Genomic DNA, 25,180 nt, shown 5'->3' with positions numbered 1-25,180 from the left:
TACAACAAAAGCGCATCCTACGGTATCATTTTGCTTCGATCCAACTGTGTATATTAATGCGTTTGGGTTTGTCTCTGATAGAAAATGGTAAAATAAATGTTGAAAGACGAGAGGAAATGTTAATTTTCTATCATATATGGTGAGATCGTAATTAAAATAGAGAAACATTAGACATTACTTACATTACATATCTCTTTTAATAATTTATTATATTTAATTGTATATTTACATAAAAGGTTTTTTGGTTACGTAGAAATCAAAGTCCAATTTGTTATTATACAGTAATTAAATGTAAAACTTTCAGTCATATTAATTAATTATTTATTATTTTTCAATGATAATACATAAAAAAAGAGATGTAGTTTTATTTGCTTTGTACAAGTGTTTCCGCATTCTAGCTTTCGTTAAAACAAAGAAAATATTTTATGTTTATTAGATCATTAAATATTTGAGTATACAAGTGTTAATTAATATGACGACATTCTAAAGTTATATCTATCGTGGAATGCAAAACTTCTCCTTTACATGACAACTTATATTTCATGAGTGCTTTCAATAAAAAAATTAATTAAAAAAATATAATTATAAAATAGTTTTTAATTCAATACCATAAATGCATAATAATTTCCATAATTTGTTGAAAAGGAATTTTTTTTTGTTAGCCGGTAAGTAAAGAATTAAAATTTTTATTATTTTTTTTTTATCCTGTCATATACATATTACCTAAGAAAAGATATTTTGTACAGGTCGACAAAGTAAAAAGATTAGATTAGAATAGAAACAACTGATTATTATATAATTTTACTTGCTAACGAACACTGTAGAATACCGTATTTATTCGAGTACCCGCCGCCTCCAAATAAGCCCCGCACCACGATTTTCTGGACCGAAAATCTAAAAAAAAAATAGAGTATATACCGGTATTTTAAAGTGCAACAGATATGATAAAAAATGCGTAAATACGAAAATAATCAGAAAGTAAAGCATTTAATTCGTTGATTTAAATTACAATATTAATATTACATTAATAATTATTTTTTTTTGGGTGGGGGGCAAAAAACGCCTGTGCGTTATCATCGGCCGGAATTTTCTTTAATAAAAAGGTAAAATAACTCTAAAATAATACAAATTATAAGGTTTAAAATTAATATAAATATATAATAACAATTTATTAAAACAAAGGTAAAAAAAGTGAAATAAAATTCAAAACTAATATCGCAGACGGAGTCTTTAAAATATAAAAGCTAAAATAATAGAAAAAAGAAACTATATAAAACTTACCTAATTTCGATAGGTTGTGCAAAAGGCTCCCTTCTCGGATAATAAAATTAAAGACAGAACCAAAAATATCAAAATTGAAAGTAAAGGAAAAAAATGATCAAAAACTCTTCTAGCATAAAAATATATATGATAATATTAAATTTTTTGCAGTAACCTAGTACTACGCAAAAACAGAAACATCCGATTCAAAATTTCGTTAGTATTGTACAAGATACCACGGATGTTTCTGGGTAGATTAAATTTACGACGCATGGCCGCATAACATATGCCGTCTATGAGAATGTGGTGCACAGTCATGCGGCAGTTGCATCGACTGCATAGGGGTGCGTGTCCTCCTGACATTATGTACTTGTATGTGATCCTCGTATGTCCTATCCGTAATCGGCAGAGAACTACTTCCTCACGACGAGTTTTTCTGCAAGAGGAGTCCCATGGCAACACTGAATCTTTAATCCGTCAGTGTTTATTATCGATGGTATTCGCCCAGTCACTTTGCCACCTTGCTCTAAGTAATTGTTTTACACGATTAATAAAATCAAAGGTAGTAACTCGGGTGATGAAAGGAGGTTGAATACACGCTTCTTTGGCAGCATAATCTGCTCTTTCGTTACCTAGAATCCCTACGTGGCTAGGGATCCAGCAAAAACTTACCTCTGTGTTGCGATTATCTAACTCAGCGATTGCATCTTAAATGTCAATGACGAAGGATGTTTGGAATAAAAGTTTTCTAACGCCTGGAGAGCACTACACGAGTCACTGCAAATAAGAATGTTTCTATAATTAGGGTTAGTGATATTAAGAGCCTTATTTATAGCGAGTAGTTCAGCGGTAAACACACTCGTAATACCGGGTAGGCCAACCATATAAGTTCTTTCATTGACAACAAAAGCACAACCAACGGTATCGTATTGTTTCGATCCATCAGTGTATATCACCGCATCTGGGTTCGTCTTGGTGAGAATACACTGAAACATTTACCGGAAAACAGTAGGTGGCGTTGATTGTTTATCGTACGTCGTAAGGTCAAAAGTAAAATTTACAAGGTTTATTCTCCACGGAGGATATGAGCACGGACATGATGGAAAGAACGACGGAATGTCAACATTTATATGCTGCAGCAGACGTCGAGTACGGACAACTACAGGTGCAGTACAGCGTGGACGGTCCTCGTACTTTCTTAAATTAGGATTTCTAAGAACTAGGCCAAAAGCCGGGTGATTTGGCTGTCCTTTGAACGGGCAAAATAAGATAACAAAAGCTGGTCTTGTCTATCCCAAAGTGATGGCTCGCCACAGTCTACAAGTAAGCTTGCGATAGGGTTTGATCTAAACGCACCTGTGGCAAGCCGAAGAAAAGCATGATGTATACCATCCAGCATTTTAAGCACGGTTTGACGAGCTGAAGTGTAGGCGACACAACCATAATCTAAACGGGAATGAACAAGGGAATAGTAAAAATGTAACATACATGACCGATCGGCTCCCCAATTGGTGTTACTAAGGACCCGCATCATATCTAAAAGTTTGGAACATTTTGTCATTAATTCCTTTATATGTTTGACCCATGTAAGACTGCTACCAAAAAGCAAACCTAGAAACTTAACGTAAGGAGAGATAGCAATAAGCTCTCTGTTCAGGAAAACTTGCGGAATAGATGGGTTTCGTAGCCGAGAAAAGACAACACATTTCGTTTTGTCGGATGAAAATGTGACCAGTAGTCCTGGACCAAGTCTCAAGGCGAAATATAGTGTTCTGTAGTAGTGCAGTGGGCGTTGAACGGCTCGCAGTGCAAATAACAAAATCGTCAACAAATAGAGAACATGAGACAGGAGCCTGTACACAATTGGTAATACTGTTTATAGCTATAGAGAATAAGGTGGCACTTAATACACTACCTTGAGATACTCCATTCCCCAAGAAGACACTATCTGAAAGTGAATGGTCTACACGAACACAAACGTTCGGTGATTTAAGAATCCCCGGATAAAAGCAAGTATATTGCCCTTGATTCTCCATCTCTTGAGGGTGTTAAGAATACCACGTCGCCAGGCCGTGTCGTACGCCTTTTTTATATCGAAGAAGATAGCAACGAGGTGTTGGCGGTTTAGGAAGGCGTTTTGTATGGCTGTTTCCATTGATACTAAATGGTCAATGGAAGATCGTCCTTGTCGGAAACCACACTGTACCGAAGATAGAAAGCCATGTTTCTCTAAGTACCATGTAAGCCTGCGGTTTACCATTCTCTCCATTATTTTGCATAACACGCTTGTTAAAGAAATAGGGCGGTAGCTTGAGGGTTCGGTTTTGTCTTTACCAGGCTTAGTACTGGTATAATAAATGCTTCTGACCAGCCGGGCGGAAAGACTTGTTCGGAGAATAAACCATTGTAAATATTCAAAAGATGTTGTGCTCAGTTAGGAAGGTGTGAAAGCATACAAAAGCGAAGGTTGTCTGGTCCAGGGGAAGTGTCACGAAGAGTCCTCTACTCTTCTGGGAGGCCATGACAGACCCGGCTATGCCGTTCCTGGCAGCACCCCCCAGTGTCTGGATCTCGGTCTTTTAATAAGCACCTGCCTTTAATCCGGGGTCCCATATTGGGGCCCCAGACCAGGTCTCGGTGTTTCTTTTTCTCACCTAAGTACCCCAGGACTTGCCTTCCAAGGTACGCACTAATAACCAAAAGCATTCAAGTACGTCAAGTAATATGAGCAGCGGCATCCGTCTGGTTCTCCAGGTCCCCTGTCTCGTCACAGCTGCCCAATTGACCACCTTCGAAATAGTCGGTATTGTGGATCGGCCCCTCCAGAAGCCGAACTGGTTCGGGTGGATGCCAGCACCGGCGTTGAGTTCGCCCACTATGCGTTCAGCTAAAACCTCTCTACGGCCTTGCCCATATTATTTAAGAAGCAAAGCGGACGATACTCAGTAGTCAATCCTACCTCTCTGTTCTTAGGAAAAAAAACCATCCGGGACTCCTTCCAACAGCTAGGGAAGGTCCCAGTCTCCAATCCCTGATTAATGACATCCACCACCTCCGATGGTATGTGATGGATGAAGCCCTTCAATACGGAGGCCGCGATCCCATCAGGTCCGGGGCTCCTGTTTTTCCCTATTCTGTGGACTGCAGAGGTCACTTCATCCCGAGTAAACCGTCTCCTTTCCCAATCTGCGACGTCAGTGGACCTATGTTCAACACATGGGAATAGTCGTGATATTTCTCTACTGGCTTGTTCATCTGTAAGAAGGGGCAGGCGTCTCCCAAACCTTTTCATCACGATCTGGTACGCCTGCCCCCACGGATCGTTTTCCAAGTCCTCGTACAATACTAGTCATTTCTGGCATTTGGAATTTTTTATTTCGTAAAAGAGCTTCCGCCTGCAGTCCACAAAACGTTGGTCAGCTGTTTCATAACCTTCTCTGCCATCCCACCTCAGCCTCTGCACGGTTGTCCTGTGACGTTGGAGGTCCCAACGCAACTGTGCAATTGTGGAAGTCCACCACTAAGCCAATCTGTGTCGTTGATTTCTAGATGGAAGTCGGGCCATCTACTGTTTGATAACGTTCTGAAGGACTCCCGGAGTCCTTCAGAACTCCGGGAGTAAAGACCATCCCTGGTTTGCCGTACGACGTCCGAGACTACAATGTCCGTCTGCATGTTAGTCAGTCGTGGGGGCGGAACTCGTACGGTAGCTCTAGAAGAGGAATCTCTGATTTCAAGGAGTGTATCGTGATGGTCGCTAGCCGTTTTGTCCACCAACATCCTCAAAAAGGTCCCAAGCACCCATTTCAAGGTCCCAAGCATCATAAAAAATTATGAGGTCAAAACCAGTCGCGTGACCTCTAGCCTCGAAAGTTGGGGTATGATACAGTAAAGACCAGTAGAATGCATCAATTCGGTCAGAAGCTCTCCTTCCCTAATAGTATGCGAATTGCCTGCTGCCACATCTTTACAGATGGAATCACCCATCGCGATGACATTCTTGGCAGACCCGGTAATGTTCTCTTGTAAGTGGTTTATAAAACCCTCGTATACGATAAGGTCTCAATTTGGAGTAATGTATGCCCCTATAACCACTGACTCAGCCAGCTCAATTGCAGCGATGCCACTACTTCTAACTAGCTAATTTACACGTTGGTGTTATAGAGGAAGAAGAGGAAGTTGAGGAGGATGAAATGGGAGAAACAATACTGAGATCTGAATTTAAGAGAGCATTAAAAGATTTAAATGGCAGAAAGGCTCCTGGAATAGACGGAATACCTGTAGAATTACTGCGCAGTGCAGGTGAGGAAGCGATTGATAGATTATACAAACTGGTGTGTAATATTTATGAAAATGGGGAATTTCCATCAGACTTCAAAAAAAGTGTTATAGTTATGATACCAAAGAAAGCAGGGGCAGATAAATGTGAAGAATACAGAACAATTAGTTTAACTAGTCATGCATCAAAAATCTTAACTAGAATTTTATACAGAAGAATTGAGAGGAGAGTGGAAGAAGTGTTAGGAGAAGACCAATTTGGTTTCAGGAAAAGTATAGGAACAAGGGAAGCAATTTTAGGCCTCAGATTAATAGTAGAAGGAAGATTAAAGAAAAACAAACCCACATACTTGGCGTTTATAGACCTAGAAAAGGCTTTCGATAACGTAGACTGGAATAAAATGTTCAGCATTTAAAAAAAATTAGGGTTCAAATACAGAGATAGAAGAACAATTGCTAACATGTACAGGAACCAAACAGCAACAATAACAATTGAAGAACATAAGAAAGAAGCCCTAATAAGAAAGGGAGTCCGACAAGGATGTTCCCTATCGCCGTTACTTTTTAATCTTTACATGGAACTAGCAGTTAATGATGTTAAAGAACAATTTAGATTCGGAGTAACAGTACAAGGTGAAAAGATAAAGATGCTACGATTTGCTGATGATATAGTAATTCTAGCCGAGAGTAAAAAGGATTTAGAAGAAACAATGAACGGCATAGATGAAGTCCTACGCAAAAACTATCGCATGAAAATAAACAAGAACAAAACAAAAGTAATGAAATGTAATAGAAATAACAAAGATGGACCACTGAATGTGAAAATAGGAGGAGAAAAGATTATGGAGGTAGAAGAATTTTGTTATTTGGGAAGTAAAATTACTAAAGATGGACGAAGCAGGAGCGATATAAAATGCCGAATAGCACAAGCTAAACGAGCCTTCAGTAAGAAATATAATTTGTTTACATCAAAAATGAATTTAAATGTCAGGAAAAGATTTTTGAAAGTGTATGTTTGGAGTGTCGCTTTATATGGAAGTGAAACTTGGACAATCGGAGTATCTGAGAAGAAAAGATTAGAAGCTTTTGAAATGTGGTGCTATAGGAGAATGTTAAAAATCAGATGGGTGGATAAAGTGACAAATGAAGAGGTATTGCGGCAAATAGATGAAGAAAGAAGCATTTGGAAAAATATAGTTAAAAGAAGAGAGGCCACGTTTGGAATATTTAAAACAAATTGTTAGGGATGTAGGATGTAGAGGACGACTAGCACTAGATAGGGAATCTTGGAGAGCTGCATCAAACCAGTCAAATGACTGAAGACAAAAAAAAAATTACACGTAGTCTTCCACTAGCATTTTGAATGGCGACATCGCCTCTTACGTCCGAATACCATCCAATCCTGGCTAAGTCGTACCTGTTAGGCTTTGTGGTGATCAGAACATCGGCATCATGTCTCCTTGCCAGCTACTCCACAAGGTCGTGAGAGAGGGAGCTTCTGTTTGCGTTAGAGAGCATAATCTGGAGATGCCGCACTCCAAGCCTCCGGTGCGATGTCCATCATTGCCGCAATCTAGGCACGTCTTTGGCTCTTTACATGTGCCGATCTTATGGCCACTACCGCCAGTTAAAACACAAATTTGCCCGATTGGGCCCACGAAAGTCAGCACCTCTGTGACCAGAGCCCCAAAATTTGAAGCAACGGTCGTCTTTATCTCTAACGTGGGCTCTGAAATGAACCCACCCAAACCTGATATACTGAACTAATTTCTGAGCCTCTCGGTATGTAGTGATAACCGCGAAGTTCTTGGTTTCATCAAAAGCTGCCCTTCTTGAGGTAACTTTAAAGTCCTCAGCCTCAGAAAAAAATATATTGTTAAGATTCATCAACGACATTGCTCTTGTGGTAGAAATCAAAATTTGAAGATATTTTTTATGTCATGGCTATATTGCTAAAAGAAATTCAGTTTGAAAATATATAGCAATAAATAAGGAAATGTTTTTTAACTTTTCAATCAAATCTTTTTAAAGCTAATTATCTGTGAGTTTTCAATGGAAATCTTTTCAGCATCTACTAGCTCATTAACTTATAAGGATGCAAGAAGGCTTAAATCAAAACATAAATAACAAATACACTATTATAATTTATAGAAAACCCATGAAAACTGACATACTTAGAATAACAATTTGCACTGAAAAAAGTTGCATGCTTTTATGTTTATAATAATCTTTTTCACTTTTGTTTTAGTTCTTTTTATAAATACTTAATGTATAAAAATGGTATTTGAGCTAGAATATTCATAATAAAGCTCATTAAACTATATTTATGATAGGAAAAATTGTGTTAATTTATTTTTTATCGCATTAAAGTTTTACGTTACAAAATAATCAACAGTTACTTGAACTACACCTACAAGAAGCTATACCACTAATTGTTTTCTGATCAGCATGTCATAAACATAAGTGATATAATATTATGAACTAGGACTACCTTATCATTTGTACTGAGTTATGGAATTTAGTACAACTGTATTACTAACATAGATACAAATTGCATGATACTAAGCATGTAACCATTGAATTCTATAAATATTGTAAATACTTTTTAATTAGAAGCATGTAGTCATTTTTATTGTATTATTTTTCAGTTGCCCTCCTCTTTCAACACGGATCTAATGGAGAAATTGAGGACCTTAATGACAGCAATGTTGACAGAGGAATGGGAAGAATTGATTACCAATTTCAAAATTTAAAAATAAAGATTGAAGAAAAAATTGATGTTCAAATAATTTCAAGGAGTACAGGTTAGTAAAAATAAGATCACTTTCTAATCAGTACCGTTTTGTTTCTCTCACCCCCCCCCCCCTAAGGTATACAAGTTTTAACCTGGAAATGATTCAAAATGGCAAGACATATTGATATTAAAAATAACTTCGTTAGAGAAATAAACCAACAATCTGATAACACACTAACATGCTGTTTTATACCGGTCATTTCAAACATTCTTCATATTAATATTAACATATTTTACATATTAAAAATATAAGCATTATTGATTATAATTATAGATATAAATTATAAATATAATCTAATCAAACTTAACCCAAGCTCGCTAACCTCGACTAATTAACAGTAATGTTTTGATTATTTAAATAATTAATAATTGGAATAATTACTGAATTCATTCTTTAAATCCTCAAAACATTACTGTTAATTAGTGAAGGTTAATGAGCATAGGTTAAGTTTGGTCAGGTTATATTTATAAAATAAATAAATATAAATCATTATATCAGATTATTGGGTTATTTCTCCAAAATGGTTATTGTTAATATGAATATTCCCTGCTATTTCGAGTTATTTCCAAGTTTAAAACATGCAAACGTTTTAGGGGGAGAAACAAAAAAGTACCAATTAATCTGTGAGTTATAAAATGAGTTATTCTTATATATATATATATATATATATATATATATATATATGTATTATTCTGTTTATATATATATATATATATATATATATATATAAACAGATATCACAAATGGAGTTTTAATTTTACATGAATATGTATTGGATTGATTTTTTGAAGAAGACAAATTGCAACATCTACATTCATGAAATGATTTTCTTATTCGGACCACAATTTAAGTTCTTGTTACTTGGTGACTCGTAAATGATCTAGATTTTAGAACCAAATGGTTCTAAGTGCTCTATATCAAAATAGTAAAACAATTATGAAGAATAACAAATGAAGTATAATTATTAGGATAAATGAAGACTGAAATGGTTTTATGTTATTTTTTTCACTGAGTTAAATAAATATACTGTTACATATCAACAGGCCAGACCACTGAAATACAAATGATATTCAACCTTACAAATGCAATGTTCACTGTATTCACTACAGGGACTGATTGTAACATGGAAATTCACTACTCTCTGAAAATACTTATTGATCCTTCAGATGCTTTTTCTCCTTTTGTATGGTAGGAAGTAATCCTTTTTCCAAGTTTTTGCATGGTATGAAGTAATTAAATGCAATTTAACATTTTTCCCAGTTGAATAACTTAATACTTTTCTTTTATTAGAAAGTTACTGTAATATTCTATAAGCAACATTCTAAATAAGTAAAAAATATTTTTACCACTCATCCCGTTTTCTACTCTTAGAAACTCCACTTGTATATTCTGTGTACACATATATTCACATGGATAATTTAATATATATTTTTAGATAATACAGAAAATACATTCAAATATTTCATATAGAAAAATGTATACAAAATATTAAAAAAGCCACAGTGAGAAAATCATTTCCCCTTAGAAGGATACATTTTGATGAAAATTAAAAAAAATATCTTAATAGAAAATAGGATCAGCAAAAATTACAATTAATTTTCTAATTAAATAAAAAAACTGTTCTAAAGTTTTTGTAAAAATCCATTTTAATAAATAAAAAAGCAAAAATAACTCACCAAGGCAAAAGTAAAGCTGTTAACTGAGGAAATTCTATCAAGCCACTTTTCAATTGAAAGGGGCAAAACCTCTAAAAAAATGTTTCCGACAACAATGTTATAGATAGTTTACGCACTCAATTATTAGGTCTCATACATTTTTTACATAATGTGCACTAAGAGTGTAAATGTTGATTTACTTTCTCCATTGTTGATTTTAACTTTTGTTTAATTGTTAATAATATACTTATCCTTTTTTTAACCTAACAAGAGAGTTGGATCTCTTAGGATTAAAAAAAGAAAAAAATATGTCACCTTCAACGGAAAATTGTAAGCTGACATACAACCTGCTAATCAGCGATAATGAATGATAATATCATTCTCAAAGTTTTGCGTACTTTTATTATTTCACAAGTTAGTCGTGCTTGCTACTTTGGAGTTAACAATTATAAAAATAGGAAAAATTCTTAACGTGTCAAAATCATCTTTATTACATTCACAAATTTAAACATTTTTAATGTACGTACAGGCAAAGATTACACTGTCGTTAGTATTTAAAATGATTCACGTAGTGTTACCGACGCTTTCTTAGCTAAATCTACCAGCGAAAATAATGAAAAAAGTTCATATAAACATGGATCTGGATAATACGCATAAACGTTCCGTTAGCGAGTTAGGGCAAAGAGTGAAATAAACCCATACTGAAATTCTAGGAATCCAAATTAAGAGATACACTTGACGGTTTCTTATGGTATTTGATACTTTTTTCTTGTACACAGTACTTTTCATCCAATCTCACACGCAGAAATCTAAAGGTGTTAGATCAGGTAATCTTGGTGGCCAGGAGTAATCCATCATTCTGGAAATTGCTTAATTAACTATGCTACACCACATGAGAAGTGGAAAGGTGCTGTAAGTATATGTAGTATTTTGATACTGGTGGAATATCTTCATAATTCAGTGAGCGTCTTATTAAGAACATGTTCTTAATTGCAGCGCATCTGTTTCTTAAAAGTTCCAAGTAAATGTCGGAATTCAGACTTCCTGGAGGAATGAATGGTCAGTTACGAATTATCGTGAATTAGACCACACCATACATTGATGCTAAATATGTATTGGAAATTTCTTTCTACTGTCATGCATGAATTGACTTCTACCCAAGTGTATTCTTCCCAAGTGTATGCGAAGGATATTGATGTTGCCCCGAGTAAATTGAGCCTTGGTACTAAATAAAATGAACCTGTGCAAACGGAGAGGAGTACCAGGTTAGTTGAAGATTTTATACGGTTGATTATGGTAAGGATACAACTTTTTACGAAGTGTCTTCCACATCATAGACTGGGAAACCCCGAACCTGGGAACTGTACCAGTTTCTCGTAGCGTATGAAATGTACCACTAATTGTTTTAGGAGGATTTGGAACTCTTAGATTAGGAAAATGTCTTGGATATTTTGCAACAAAAGTTGCATTTCCATCTCACCCTACTTAGATAAATACCATGTCGGCGCATAATCCTGAGACGTAATAAACAAAGGCATTGCTGCATTATGACACCAACTCACAGTAGTAACGCAGACCACGCAATACACTGATGACATAATATAAAATGCATTGTTGGCCAGCTGATTTTTGTGTTACTAATTTACGAAATCACAATTTCTCAAATTTTCAAATTGATAGTGAATTCGAGAAATATACATAATTTTTTTTTTCTGAATAAAATTAACTTAGTACTGGATTTTAATTTTATTATATTTTTTAAAATTTTATTTTTATCTTTAATACACTGTTTTTTGTATGATTGCAATTTGTAATCCCTTCGTTTTCATTCGGCAAGTGTTAATAATAAATTAAATTTCTTGAACTTGTATTTGTTTTTTATTGGATTATTTTTCGTAGAATTAAATTCTCTACAAGCCGGATAATAAATTTTACAATTTTTAGTCATTTAATAAAGTTTTTCTATTACAAACTTAAAACTACATGTTTTTTGACAATTTTTTTTTACGTCGTATATTATACAAATTGGAGATATGGTTCTGAAACCTGTTTAATTAAATTTATCAGACTAAAAAAATAAGATATCATCAAGTTTACCCTTTTAATTTGGGTTCCTACAATTTCACTATAGTTTTATTTCACTCTGTCCAGAAATCAGGGCAAATTATTTCGCTAGCTGTAATTTGTTAACGAAGCGTTTCTGGACCCATGTTTACATGAACTTTATTTTCATTATTTTCGCTAGTAGAATGACTTCTGAAAGCGCCGGTAATACTAGATGAATCACTTCGTATATCTATTTTCATGGTTGAATAAAATCTTTAATTAATATTTTACTAACACAATCATTATTACTTTTATTGTTCTTACTGATTAATGATCTCTTCTTCCTTAATGAAACTAGTAAAGAAAGTATGTTAACAAACTTATTCTGTATTTATAAAATATCCTACAAAACATAAACATCAGCTATATTTAATGTGTTTAATTGCTACACATTAGATATTATCAGTACAATACAGGGTTATCATAAAAGAATGTGCGGTTTCAGTAATTCATAGGAAGATTGTAGGGAAATTTCTAGATGTTATAATGGTATCCCTGAAAGCCTCCAACCCAAAAGTTTGTTTATCAGCTGTTGTAACCACAACGTCAGTTCTTTTATTGTTGTTGCGGTGAGTTTAGTGAGTTATTATGTTCTCGGATAAAGACAAAGCAAAGTGTGTTTTATTGATGGCTGAATTAAAATTCGTAATTTTAGTTCGACGTGAATTCGGAAGAGATCTACCACACAAAAATAACATAACACGTTGGTTCAAACAATTCGAAGAAACTGGATCGGTTAAGAAACAGAAATCAACCGGCAGACCAAGTGTACCAGACGAAACGGTTGAACCAATTAGAAGTCCTGGGAAGTCCATCCCCCGTCGAAGCGTCGAATTAGGTATTCCAAATTAACAGTTCACAAAGTTTTACATAAAAAACTGAAATTACACGCTTATAAAATCCACGTACTGCAAGAATTGAAACCCGATGATGGTGTAAAACGTTACAATTTCGCTGTTGAAATGTTGGACAGAATAAGTGAAAACGATTCATTTTTAGACGATATAATTTTTACAAACGAAGCTACATTCCATGTGAATGGATGTGTTAACAGACACAATTCACGAATATGGGGCTCTGAAAACCCACACGCAATTATTGAGTAACAACGCGATTCGCCTAAAGTTAATGTTTGGTGTGGTGCGATGAAAAATCGTGTAATAGAACCTTTCTTCTTTGCTGAAAAACAATTAATGGAGTTGTGTATCTTGACATGTTAACCGATTATTGCTTTCCTCAGCTGGATGAACTCGAAAACATTCATCAACTTCATTTCCAACAAGATGGTGCTCCCCCGCACTTCAATGCATTGGTCACGGACGCTTTGAACGAAAAATTTGGAGATCGATGGATAGGCCGGCAAGGACCCGTACTTTGGCCTCCAAGGAGTCCAGACCTGATACCTTGCGATTTTTTCTTGTGGGGGTACATCAAAAGCGTTGTTTATACACAAAAATTCGCCACCTAAACCACTTAAAAAACAGGATTATTGAAGCAATGACAACCACTAACGAAGAAATGTTAACTAATGTTTGGAGAGAAGTTGAGTATCGTTTGGTCATTTGTCGAGCGACTAAGGGCGCACATATTGAAATTTATTAATTATATAAAAAAATGTTTGAGACGACAAATTTGAAAAATAAAAAACATAAACTGTAAGTAATTCTGTTTTAATTTAAACCATGTTCAAAACCGCACCATTCTTTTATGATAACTCTGTACATGAGATTGACTTTTAGATATAAGTAACATATTAAAATGTGATTTTACAGATCATGAACCTAAACTTCACGGAGAATTAGGAGTTAATTTGCCATTAGAGATTGGAGATCCTGATGTTGAAATTAATAAAGAAAATATAAAATTAAACTGGGGATCAAAATTAATATTACAAATTAGAAAAGCAGAGACTGCTCAGTGTCATACAGTGCTTTGGGAAAGTTACCTTGATTCATCACTTGAAGACTGTTTCCCCTATGGTAGAGCAAACTGGTTCGGTGGTCCAGAAATCATTCACCAAGTATGGCCAATTGAAAAATTGGTTCTTGAAGAGGTACCATATGTTACTCAAATGTTTGGTAACATTGCAAAAGCTGAACCATACTGGCTGAATTCAAAAGGTGCTTATATATATGTCAGTCCAGGAACACCGCTATTTGTTGACTCAAATAATCACAGAACAGACACCATCTGCTTTATTGCAAATGATGTTGCACCCTACTTAAAACGCGAAAAAAGGGTTTTAGAATATAATCTTTGTGGATTTAATGATCCCAGGGAAGCTCAAGAACATGCAATTGCCACTTTTATCGGTAAACCATCAGGCTTACCCGATATTAGAATGATAGAGCATCCGGTCTGGTCAACTTGGGTACGTTATAGATTTGTTGTAAATGAAACATCTGTCTTGCAGTTCGCTAATGATATTGTACGTCATGGTTTTAGCAACAGCCAGATAGAAATAGATGATAACTGGGAAGCATGTTATGGAAGTACAAAATTTAATACGTCAAGATTTCCTGATTTGAAAGAATTGATTAAGAAACTTAAAAATCTTGGATTTAGAATTACAATATGGGTCCACCCATTTGTTAACGAGGATTGCCCAACTTATTCTCACCTAAAGAATCAAGGATACTTTGTTGCAAACTCAGCTGGGAATAGCACTATGATTTGGTGGGATGGCAAAGGAAGTAGTATTGATTTTACAAAACCTAAAGCTGTTCAATGGTTCAGGGAAATGCACTGGAAAACACTGAAAGATAATGGTATTGATGGATTGAAATTTGATGCTGGTGAAACAAGTTGGTTACCTCAAGTAAGTATTATAAAATGATTGCGAAGCTTATTAATAATTGTTAGTATATTTAAGTAAAAATATGTTATATTATACTATTATATAATATAGTATTATTATATTATATAATGATTTCTATGATGAAGTCCATATTTTCATTGGTTAGAGTTATTTTATTTATCGACAATTTGGCTGTCATTTTTCATTTACATGAAAACAATTACAGCAATTTAAATATTTGGTTGCACAGCTAATACAGCCTTAATAATGCACTAATGATACAATGGATGTTTATTTAATAATGGAACAAGTATTATTGCTGATACAATCAGATAATGAAATTTATAACATTTACAAGTTGTAATTAAAAAAAAATTATCTTCTCAAATAGAAGTTCATTCATACCTACACAAATTACTTTTTTATTTTTTGCACATAAAATTACGTAAATCTTTACATTTGTACATGTAAAAAAAATATTATAAATTAAAATTAATGATTATAGCATTATTATAAAGATAACAAAAATCCAATTTAATTATATATTAATGTAAAATTCAATATATAAATTACAGTGAGAAACAAAATCAAACTTTTTTTGGCACAATGAGCAACATATGTGATATTAATAGAACTTCTACATTGAATTTGAAAAAGTAAGTAGGTTTTCTCCATCATCCACTGTTTTTTTTTGTTGTAATATGTAGGTAAACAGTGGAAGAAATGTAAGAATTTACATGCATACAGGACCTCTATTCAAATTACTTAATATGTAGTTATAGATGTTTTCCTACAATGTTTGGTATTAGGAACATCCCTCTTTAGCATCCAACAATAATTTGCAAAAATTCCTGCACTCGATTGTCACTGTTGCCATGTTGTCACTGACAACACCAAGATTTTCCAGAAAGAAAACCAGTTGTGAATCTAAGAAATGAATTTTTATGGACTTATTATTCATATGTGTGTATGATCTGTAATAACACAACCACAATATGATGGTAGTTGGAGATCTCCTTAAAAGTTCACCACAGCACTTTTAAATGACATCCATGCTAATTTTTATGACTGGGTTTTACAGTTCTTCAAATTGCCCAATCCAATCTAAGTTCTTCTTTAGGGACCCACAGAAATTTCTTCCTTGATTTTAGCATAACCCAAGGAAATTTTTCTTTCATATAATAAAATTCAGCACCATTTTTATCTACACTTTACCAAAGGTTTTTAAAAGTCCTAATTTTATACAAAGTGGAGGTAGAAGAATCATTTCAGAGTTAGTTAGTGTGGAATGCACTACACTTTTCTGTCAAGACATAAGTGCATAGTATGTGTAGAAATTATGTAACCAGGAAGCATTGATTACTATTCAAGACAACTGTCTTGGCCCTGCTCTCCCATTCACACAAAAACATCTAAATTTACTTCAGCTAAGCTCCAAACCCACTAATAACACAATAACTAATAAATCAAAACACATAGACCAACGGTACTTCTTGTACTGGATTTTTTTTAACAAGATTTGTACATTGTCATATGTTTCTTACATGTTAGTTGCATAAACTAACAGTATGGAAAGAAACTTTTTTCCATTGTGCAAAAGGACAGCCTTTAAACTAGTTTTCAAAAATCAAAGAACAGTCTCCATTCTGTAGAGTTATGTTCATGATGAAGTGCATCCATGACAGCACAAATATTGTTACAGTACAATAAACTATTTTCTTCAGAATACATTTCCTGATGATTATGAAAGAAACATACTTTAGTGTCAGTATAGAGAACATTTCAGACTTTCACTATAGATTCCTTAAGAAAGAATTGAAAGAAACAGTGTGAAACCTCAGTGTATACACAGAAAACATTTAAACAGTACTTGTATGTTAGTTGTATGACTCAGAAAACTGCTCGGTGCTGGCATGACAGAACCTACAGTAAATGAATATCATGCACATATAACTATTACCTTCATAATGTTATGTTTGTACCCATCCTCTGTTAGAAATGGTTTAAACTATTTTTCATGTACATAGGTTATCACCCAAAAAATTCATAAAGAATTTTACAGATACTTCAATAATGTTACACAAACTTGTGGGTGAAGGAAAAATTCTGATAGAATTTTTAATTTAGCATGAAAAGTTATTTTAGGATTATAATAAAATTTTAATGTTGTAAAAACTGTGTTTATTGGTGTTATTTTATGGTATGTAGTTCTAAAATGAATGTGTGTTTTTTAAACATAAAATATCAATTACTGACTATGACATATTACACACAGGCATATTGCTATTTATCTCCTGTATACTACTTAAAAATCCTAACTATATCAATTTATATTATTTTTAAAACACTTCAAGACTTTAAAATTATTTCCATATTAAATACATTTTTAGTTCATTTTGAATTTAGAATAATTTAGCACTTTTAAAGTTTGGTAACATGTTATAAAAATCAATAATTACTGAGTTTTATCACTTTTCATATTATGAACATTCATTTATTTATTGCTTATTAGCATTAATGTACATTTTATATGTACAGTAAATACACGAACATAGTGATTTATCATCTATCTTGTACTGTACATCTATCTATAAATGTCTATATTTGACAACATCCCCCTATAAAATGACGAAAAAATCTTTTATTATAATTATGAACTTCAACATTGACTGTTAAACATTTTTAATGATATTTACTGAAAGTAATAACATTTGTAATAGATAAAGGATGTTATTTTTAAATTGGTTTTAAGCTAACTTTCAAAAATTTCTGTATAATAATTTAAGTCATTATCTACACAAATATATAAGTTTTGTAAAAATCAATTTGAATATAGTCACTTATTATTATACTTTTGAATGGGATAAGTTTCAAAAACTTTACCATTACACTTTAAAGAATATATTGTAATCTTTTTTAAAAATGTTTTCTATTTTAGAAACATGTATGATATATTATAGAAATTTATCCTATTTCTACAACATATATATGTATATATATATATATATATATATATATATATATATACATTCCATCAATTATTGTTTTCCCTGTTGGAAATCATAAAATTATTCTTTACATTGATATAATGGAAAAATCATTCCATAATAAACCTTAAATAACAATTTGTTATTTAATATAGCAATGCTATTTATTCACTATTTGATAGCAATTCTTAAAATGATATTTAAACAAGCAAGAAAAAATATCACTAAAATTTAAACAATCTTTATAATTAATATTATAAGATTAAAGCTTTATGAGCACATTATTTACATTATTTGGGAAGATACTTGCTTATGAAACTTTTATTAATGTGAAATGAACTATTTCTATTTAGTTAATATGTTTGAAAACTGAAGTTTTACATTTTACATCAGTATTTTGTTTATATTTAACAAAAAAGGTGGATATTTTTGTGACTTCAGCAAAATATATCAGTAAATAAAATACCTATAGCCTATTAAAGATATTAATTTTTTTTGACCCTCACAAAATTGTTCTATGCATTCACGGAACAAATATATGTATTTTTGTAATTCAAGAAATTCTATTTTTTGTTATCTTGGGTCACATTAAAATTACAGTCTAAATAACTTTTCATTACCTATTTTTGTTTATTTTCAGTATTTAGATACATTTTCTTATCTGCTGGATAGAGAATGCTTTCATCCTACTAATTATTGAGAATATTAATGATGTATGATATTAATAATCAGTGTAATTATATTACAGTGCCTCTATCTAAAATTTAAAACATATGAATACAAATTGTGCAGTTTTTTACCTTGTGTAACTGAGCACTTGTTGCCTGTTGTTCACAGTTTCATTAAATGAAGTGTATTTCGTTAAAACTCATACTTCAAGGGACAAGGGATCATAAAACTCATTTGTTATAGAAATCCAGAGCTAGGAGGAGTCCAATTATACAGGTTTTACTATATTATGGATATTTGGTTTTAAGTAATAAAAACTAAATAATTTTCTTTTTCTATTTTCAAATTTCAATAACTTTCCCCTACTGAACCCAGTTGTGGATAGGTTGTTTATGAGTTTAATTATTTAATTTATGTACTTATTTTCAACTTTTAATTTTAATTTTATAAATGTATCATAATACTAATTGTTATTATTAATTGCAGATTCCAGTTTTAAACTGTTCTGTGGATGATCATCCAAAAGCTTACACAGCAGCATATGTTGATACAGTATCACAATTTGGTCCCCTAACAGAAGTAAGAGTGACACATCACACTCAACATTATCCTGTGTTTGTACGCATGGTTGATAAGGATAGCAAATGGACTTTAAATAATGGATTACCGACAGTTATAACTACAATGCTAGTTATGAACATCCAAGGATACCCGTGGGTGCTACCAGACATGGTCGGTGGTAATTCTTATGCTCCTGATGTTGTTGATAAAGAGATGTTCATTCGTTGGCTGCAAACAAATACATTTATGCCTTGTATCCAATTTTCTGTTGCACCATGGGATTTTGACTATGAGGTTGGTATGGTATAAATTAAATTTTTAAATACTAATAAATTATTTTTTGTCAAATAGATGACAATCTAAAATTTTTTAAATTTATTTATAAATGATATTTAACTAAATATAAATGAATTTACCTTTAATCATTTCAAGTTTTCAAACATAGAAGAGGCAGGAAAGATAATTATCACATACAAGTTATCTAATTATTCTCACTTTAACTTTATATTCTAATTTTTTTTTGACTTTGTAAAAAAAGGAGGAAGTTCTCATTTTTATATTTGCACAGGATACGTAAGTCTTCACTCATAACCAGACACACAAATTATGATGATTATTTATTTTGTAGAGAAAGTTCCTCTAATGGTTCCGTACTAAGTTTCTTCCTGATAACAATGTTGGAAAATTCTATGAAATAAAACATTGAGATGATGATAGACATACATATAAGCCTAAAGTTAATATATACTGCAGTATTCTCACATGAAACATCAAGGAAATTAACTGGAAAACTTACAGTTCAAAAAATGATACATATTTCCACATTTGAATCATTCTTAGCTCACACTTAATAATATTTTTTTAACTTTGCTATTGGCATTTCTTTACTTTATATTTATCAAAGTTTCTCATGTTTTACTTTTCTTCTGAAAGTATAGACAGTATTTTTTTCTAGACCTATATATAATTTAAATTTAAAAAATATAAGAATAAAATGGCATTAAAAACTGCCTAAAAATATACTAAATAAAGCATATTTTTATCTTTCTAGTAATTTAATTTTTAAAGTTAGAGAAAAATTAAAATAAGCGTGGATAAGTTAGTTGATGGTAATTTTTGTTTTTAATGTTATATGAATTTAATTTTTTCAAATAAAAGAGCTGGAAAAGTATAATAATTACAATATTTTAGTTTTTTATAGTTGGTTTATATATTAATTTTTTTAATTTTATTTCGTTAATGATAAACTTCATTAAAAATGAAAACAAGTTGGCAATAAGTAAATTCATTCTTAACACATTGATTGATTACTTATTAACATTTATGATTTCAAAACTGGATGTAATGAATAACTTTCTCTTTTATGAAATGGATTTTTGTACTACACATAATGTTTATTCTATAAAATAAACTTTGGCAATTGGGATAATTTCAATCTAATTTTTCAATTTTTTTTTATTAAGCTACAAACTGTGACAATAAAAATTATTTTCTTTTTCAGACAATTGCAATCAGTAAGAAATTTACAGAACTTCATTATAAGTATTCAAGTAAAATAATTCAGTTAATGAAGAATACTGTACAAACAGGGGCACCACTAAATCCACCAATTTGGTGGGTTGATCCAAAAAATCCTATTGCACATAAAATTTACTCAGGTATAGTAGCTACTTATTGCAAAATTACAAAATACATCTTTAATTACATTTTTAAGTTATTAAATATAAATGGAGGTGACCTCTTTAAGTCAATATGATTTGATTTTTTGTTATGATTCTGTAATATGATTTATGAATTTATGTATTAAGTTTATGAGAGTAATGTTTAAATTTGGATGATTATGTCTTTATCACAAACTTATTTCATGCTAGTAAAGTATCATGCTGTAAGGAGAGACAGTATTTCATTTTCCTCTTGTTTAAAAGAGATAATAAAACTTACCATTGAATTTAAAAGTTTTACAGACATGGTAATTACTTGAATACATTTAAATTTAAAATACTTTAAATTTTTTGTTTTGAAAGTAATGAATATTAAATATGAGTATTAATAGTGCTTAAATACTTACATTTAATGATAGATAATAAAGTAATTATTTAAATATCTAATATTAGTTTTCTAGTTATACAAGATGAAAGTAGATATTATTAAAGTACATATAAGCAACTATTATTCTTATTTTAGTTAATTAAATATAATGTAGAATATGATAAATTTCTTTAAGTTATTAAGAGTTGTGTATCTGAATATATTTGAGTAGATTACTCTGTGTAAAGGTATATGTAAAGAGGATGTGCACATGTTATATTTTTACATACATGCTTAGCTTATCTATTAATAAATGCATGTAATATAAACAATTAATATCTGTTACAGTCATATTTCTAAAGTTTTTGTTCATTATAGTTGGAAGTACGAAGTGAAGTTGGTCACAAAGATAAGTGAAAACTCTATCAAATAGGGTTTTTAAAAATGTTTTATTATAAATTTGGTTTGGTGTGTTGTTACAAAAGAATTAATGTTATAAATATCAGTCAGATGAATCCTATTATTCTGAAGAGGTTCAGTTAAAGAACTGTAAGAAATCAGTGGCACAGAATGTACAGTATTTAAATCACAAGATAAATATGACTAACCCACTGGGTTGGTTTAGTGGTGAATGCGTCTTCCCAAATCAGCTGATTTGGAAGTCGAGAGTTCCAGCGTTCAAGTCCTAGTAAAGCCAGCTATTTTTACACGGACTTGAATACTAGATCGTGGATACCGGTGTTCTTTGGTGGTTGGGTTTCAATTAACCACACATCTCAGGAATGGTCAAACTGAGAATGTACAAGACTACACTTCATTCACACTCATACATATCATCCACATTCATCCTCTGAAGTATTATCTAAACGGTAGTTACCGGAGGCTAAACAGGAAAAAGAAAAAAGATAAATATGACTATGTGAAGGTATTGAGATGTAAATATTTGAAAGTGTGTATGTAGTTTTTTCAGTATAAATTATTAAAATTTTATTTTTTTATGCAAGCACTGTATGGCATAAAGAAAAAAAAAAATTATTCATTTGTAATATTAGTTACCATATTCCAGAGGTTGTCAGCAACCTGATGTGAAACCTAATCACGCCTGAAAATGGCAGCAATGAAAATGGAGTCATTGTCAAGAAAAGAAAATCCCATGATAGGCTTACTAAAAAAAGTAAGCAGTGAACATCCTTTTTTTTTGTAAAAATTATTAACAAATTTGTGCAAGACCTATTTAAATATATACAGGTGAATCCAAATTGCATGGCAATCTCTTGGGTGATGATTCTATGACCAAAAATAAGAAAAAAGTTCATATAATTATATGAACTTTACAGTTGTAGATCAGCAGAAAACATTTTGTTTGTGAGTGTTTGCTCGCAAAGCATTTAGCTCTGCTTTCTGCTCCCTCTGTGAATTAAACCATACTAAAATTTTGGAATAAACAACCAGGAGTTAATTTGGTCCTTCCTTATAGTTTCCGATCTAAGAAATTCAATGAAAGTGGTCCCAGTCCTCTATCTTACTTAGGTTTAAGAAAAATGTGGTAAAACACGAAAAAGTTTTGTCGGAAAATACCCTTTTAAGTTTGGATTAAAATAACTTTGTTAATTAACAATAAACAAACAAAAGTTTTTCATGTTTTACAGCATTTTCCTTAAAATCTAATTGAGGGAGGACTTGGACCACATTCATTCAACTTCTTAGATCTGAAACTATAAGAAAGCACTAAATTTACCACTCGATTTGTATCCTAAAAACTTTAGTACAGTTTAATTCATAGAGAGAGCAGAAAGCAGGGCTAAATGTTACATATTTATTTGAACAAACCTTTTTTCTTGTTTTTAGCTATAGAATCGTTTCCAGAGAAATTACTGTACAATTTGGAATCAATCTGTATATATTTACTTAAGATTTAAATATAGGATTTATGTATACAGCATTTATAAATATGGCATTTCTTTTTTTTTTAAGAATACTTTATGATAAATAAAATATTAACAGTTAAATAAATGAAAATTGATTAATACTTGCAATGCTATATATGCATTAATTTAAATTAACAAGTACACCAACTGATACTAACATGATATTTCTTGCAGAGTTTTTACTGGGAGAGGATATTCTTGTTGCACCAATACTGGCAAAAGGTACAACTAGAAGAGACATTTATCTGCCTAAAGGTTACTGGAGAGATGAAAATAATCCAAGCAAAATATACAAAGGAAGACGCTGGCTCAGAAATTATTACGCTGATTTATCAACGCTTCCATACTTTACTAGAGTAAAACACAGTAACACAAATTATTTCAGTAATGAAGACAGTGTCAATAACTTACAAGTATTTGATGATATTTCAAAAATTATTCCTGAAATATAATTTTCTTTGTTTTATATTTGTTGTGTCAATGAAATAAACTGAAAACATGCTCTTTGCTCCAGTATACATGGAATAGCTAGTTCCCTAAATCACTAAATGCTAAGGTATCTGCAATGATATTTTTTAACTCATTATCATGAAACATTAACAGAAGCTAGAGGACACTTTTAGAGCATATGAGGTGATTTCATTGATGAGTATGATTAAGTGTGGTTAAAATTAAAAAAAGAACTATAATGAAACTTCTCACTTTTAAATGTGCTTATAGAAGATTTAAAAAAAAAATATTTATTCAGCTGCTTCAACAATGGTTTTGCAGATCAAGAAACTTGACTGTAATAGACCATTAATGGTCTATTAAAACACCATTGTAATGATCTATTACAATGGTGTTTCTTTTCCGGAAGTAAATATTAAAATCACATAGTAAGATGTGAGATGTAAGATATTTTTAATATTATTGTCTGATAATTAATTAACACTGCTGTAATACAACATGCATATCATTTTTGTTTAGCTGATTAAATTTAACTACATTTTTAGATTAACTGATTAAAACGTATTATTAAAAAAAAAAATTATTTGAGATAATAAATGTAAATGTATGTCATAGGTACTCTATATAAATAAAAGAGATGTACTGAAATTTAGAGCTACAAAAACAATAATCAGGCAAAAATAGTAGCTACTGTAGCTACTACTTTTGTCTAACAGGTAGCGTTGTGAAAAATTTCTAAGCTTAATTTTCTTATGATGTTGATAAAAAAAAAAATATATATATATATACTTTTTTTTTGTAATATATACACTATACCTTATTTTGCTAAATATTTTTAACATCAGTTGGCAAGTTCATAAACATATTGATGAAAGATAACTTATCCCAAATCACCCTACACTTTATGTTTTTAAATGATTATGTCCAAGAAAGTTTTATATTTTGCAAATCTATGATTATAAGGCATTCCTCTTATCTACAGAAAGTGGGGATCTGTGAAAATTGTGTTGTATTAGTAATCTCTGTTTAATACATTGTGTCAATGTAAATGATGCAACCTCATTAAGTGTGGATGATTGGGTTCATATTGTAGTTTTATATTTGCATCCTATGTTGTCAGTTATCTTTAAATACAAATAGTGTTCTGTTAATATTCAGTTTTACAATAATAGTATATAAATTATGTAATAATAATCGTAAAATCTTAAAACTAATTTGTGATTAAATTGTAAATGTGTTTAAAGAAATAAACTTATAAATGAAAGAATTATTGGTATTTTTCTGTTGTCATAATTTTCTTGCTTAGAGTGATATTCTGATATAATGGAATCATCTAAATAGTATAAGAATGTTACTTGTTTCTATTAGAATCCAGTAACAATGTAAAAGGATAAGAGTCTTTTATACCCTCTCCATTATGGGGATTTAATAAGACCAAATACCATTAGAAAGCTTCTAAGCTAAAGATTATTCTATCTACCCTATGAATAAAATTTTGAGATATGGGATGCATAAGGACTGTATTTTCTTGCCACCTCAATTGATTGGGATCAAAATTGTATGACGTCAATGCTTCATCAACAAAAAACATTGTTCCAAATTGGTCCATCCACTCTGGAGATAAGCAAACAAAAGGCCAACATACATATATACAAAAATCCTAAAA

At 31.6% G+C, this 25,180-nt stretch overlaps 1 protein-coding gene across 1 annotated transcript; it reads left to right on the top strand.

The window, feature by feature from the left end:
* The first annotated feature begins 474 nt into the window (after positions 1-474).
* Positions 475-24,781, top strand: LOC142332869 (myogenesis-regulating glycosidase-like). Its single transcript, XM_075379550.1, has 6 exons — positions 475-665; positions 8,187-8,342; positions 13,867-14,912; positions 19,034-19,402; positions 20,610-20,766; positions 23,239-24,781. Exons 1-6 carry the CDS (start codon positions 614-616, stop codon positions 23,514-23,516), a joined length of 2,058 nt encoding a protein of 685 aa, XP_075235665.1. The 5' UTR covers positions 475-613; the 3' UTR covers positions 23,517-24,781.
* The last annotated feature ends 399 nt before the right edge of the window (positions 24,782-25,180 follow it).

Source organism: Lycorma delicatula, chromosome 1 (genome assembly GCF_047948215.1).
Source record: "Lycorma delicatula isolate Av1 chromosome 1, ASM4794821v1, whole genome shotgun sequence".
NCBI lineage: Eukaryota > Metazoa > Arthropoda > Insecta > Hemiptera > Fulgoridae > Lycorma > Lycorma delicatula.
Note: the sequence above shows the minus strand (reverse complement) of the source record. Positions and strands in the feature narration are given on the sequence as shown.

Coding starts and splice junctions, on each gene's coding strand:
- LOC142332869 (XM_075379550.1), top strand. CDS start 614: ATGCATAATAATTTCCATAATTTGTTGAAAAGGAATTTTTTTTTGTTA. Junction 14,913..19,033: donor AAACAAGTTGGTTACCTCAA/GTAAGTATTATA, acceptor TATTAATTGCAG/ATTCCAGTTTTAAACTGTTC. Junction 20,767..23,238: donor TGCACATAAAATTTACTCAG/GTATAGTAGCTA, acceptor TATTTCTTGCAG/AGTTTTTACTGGGAGAGGAT.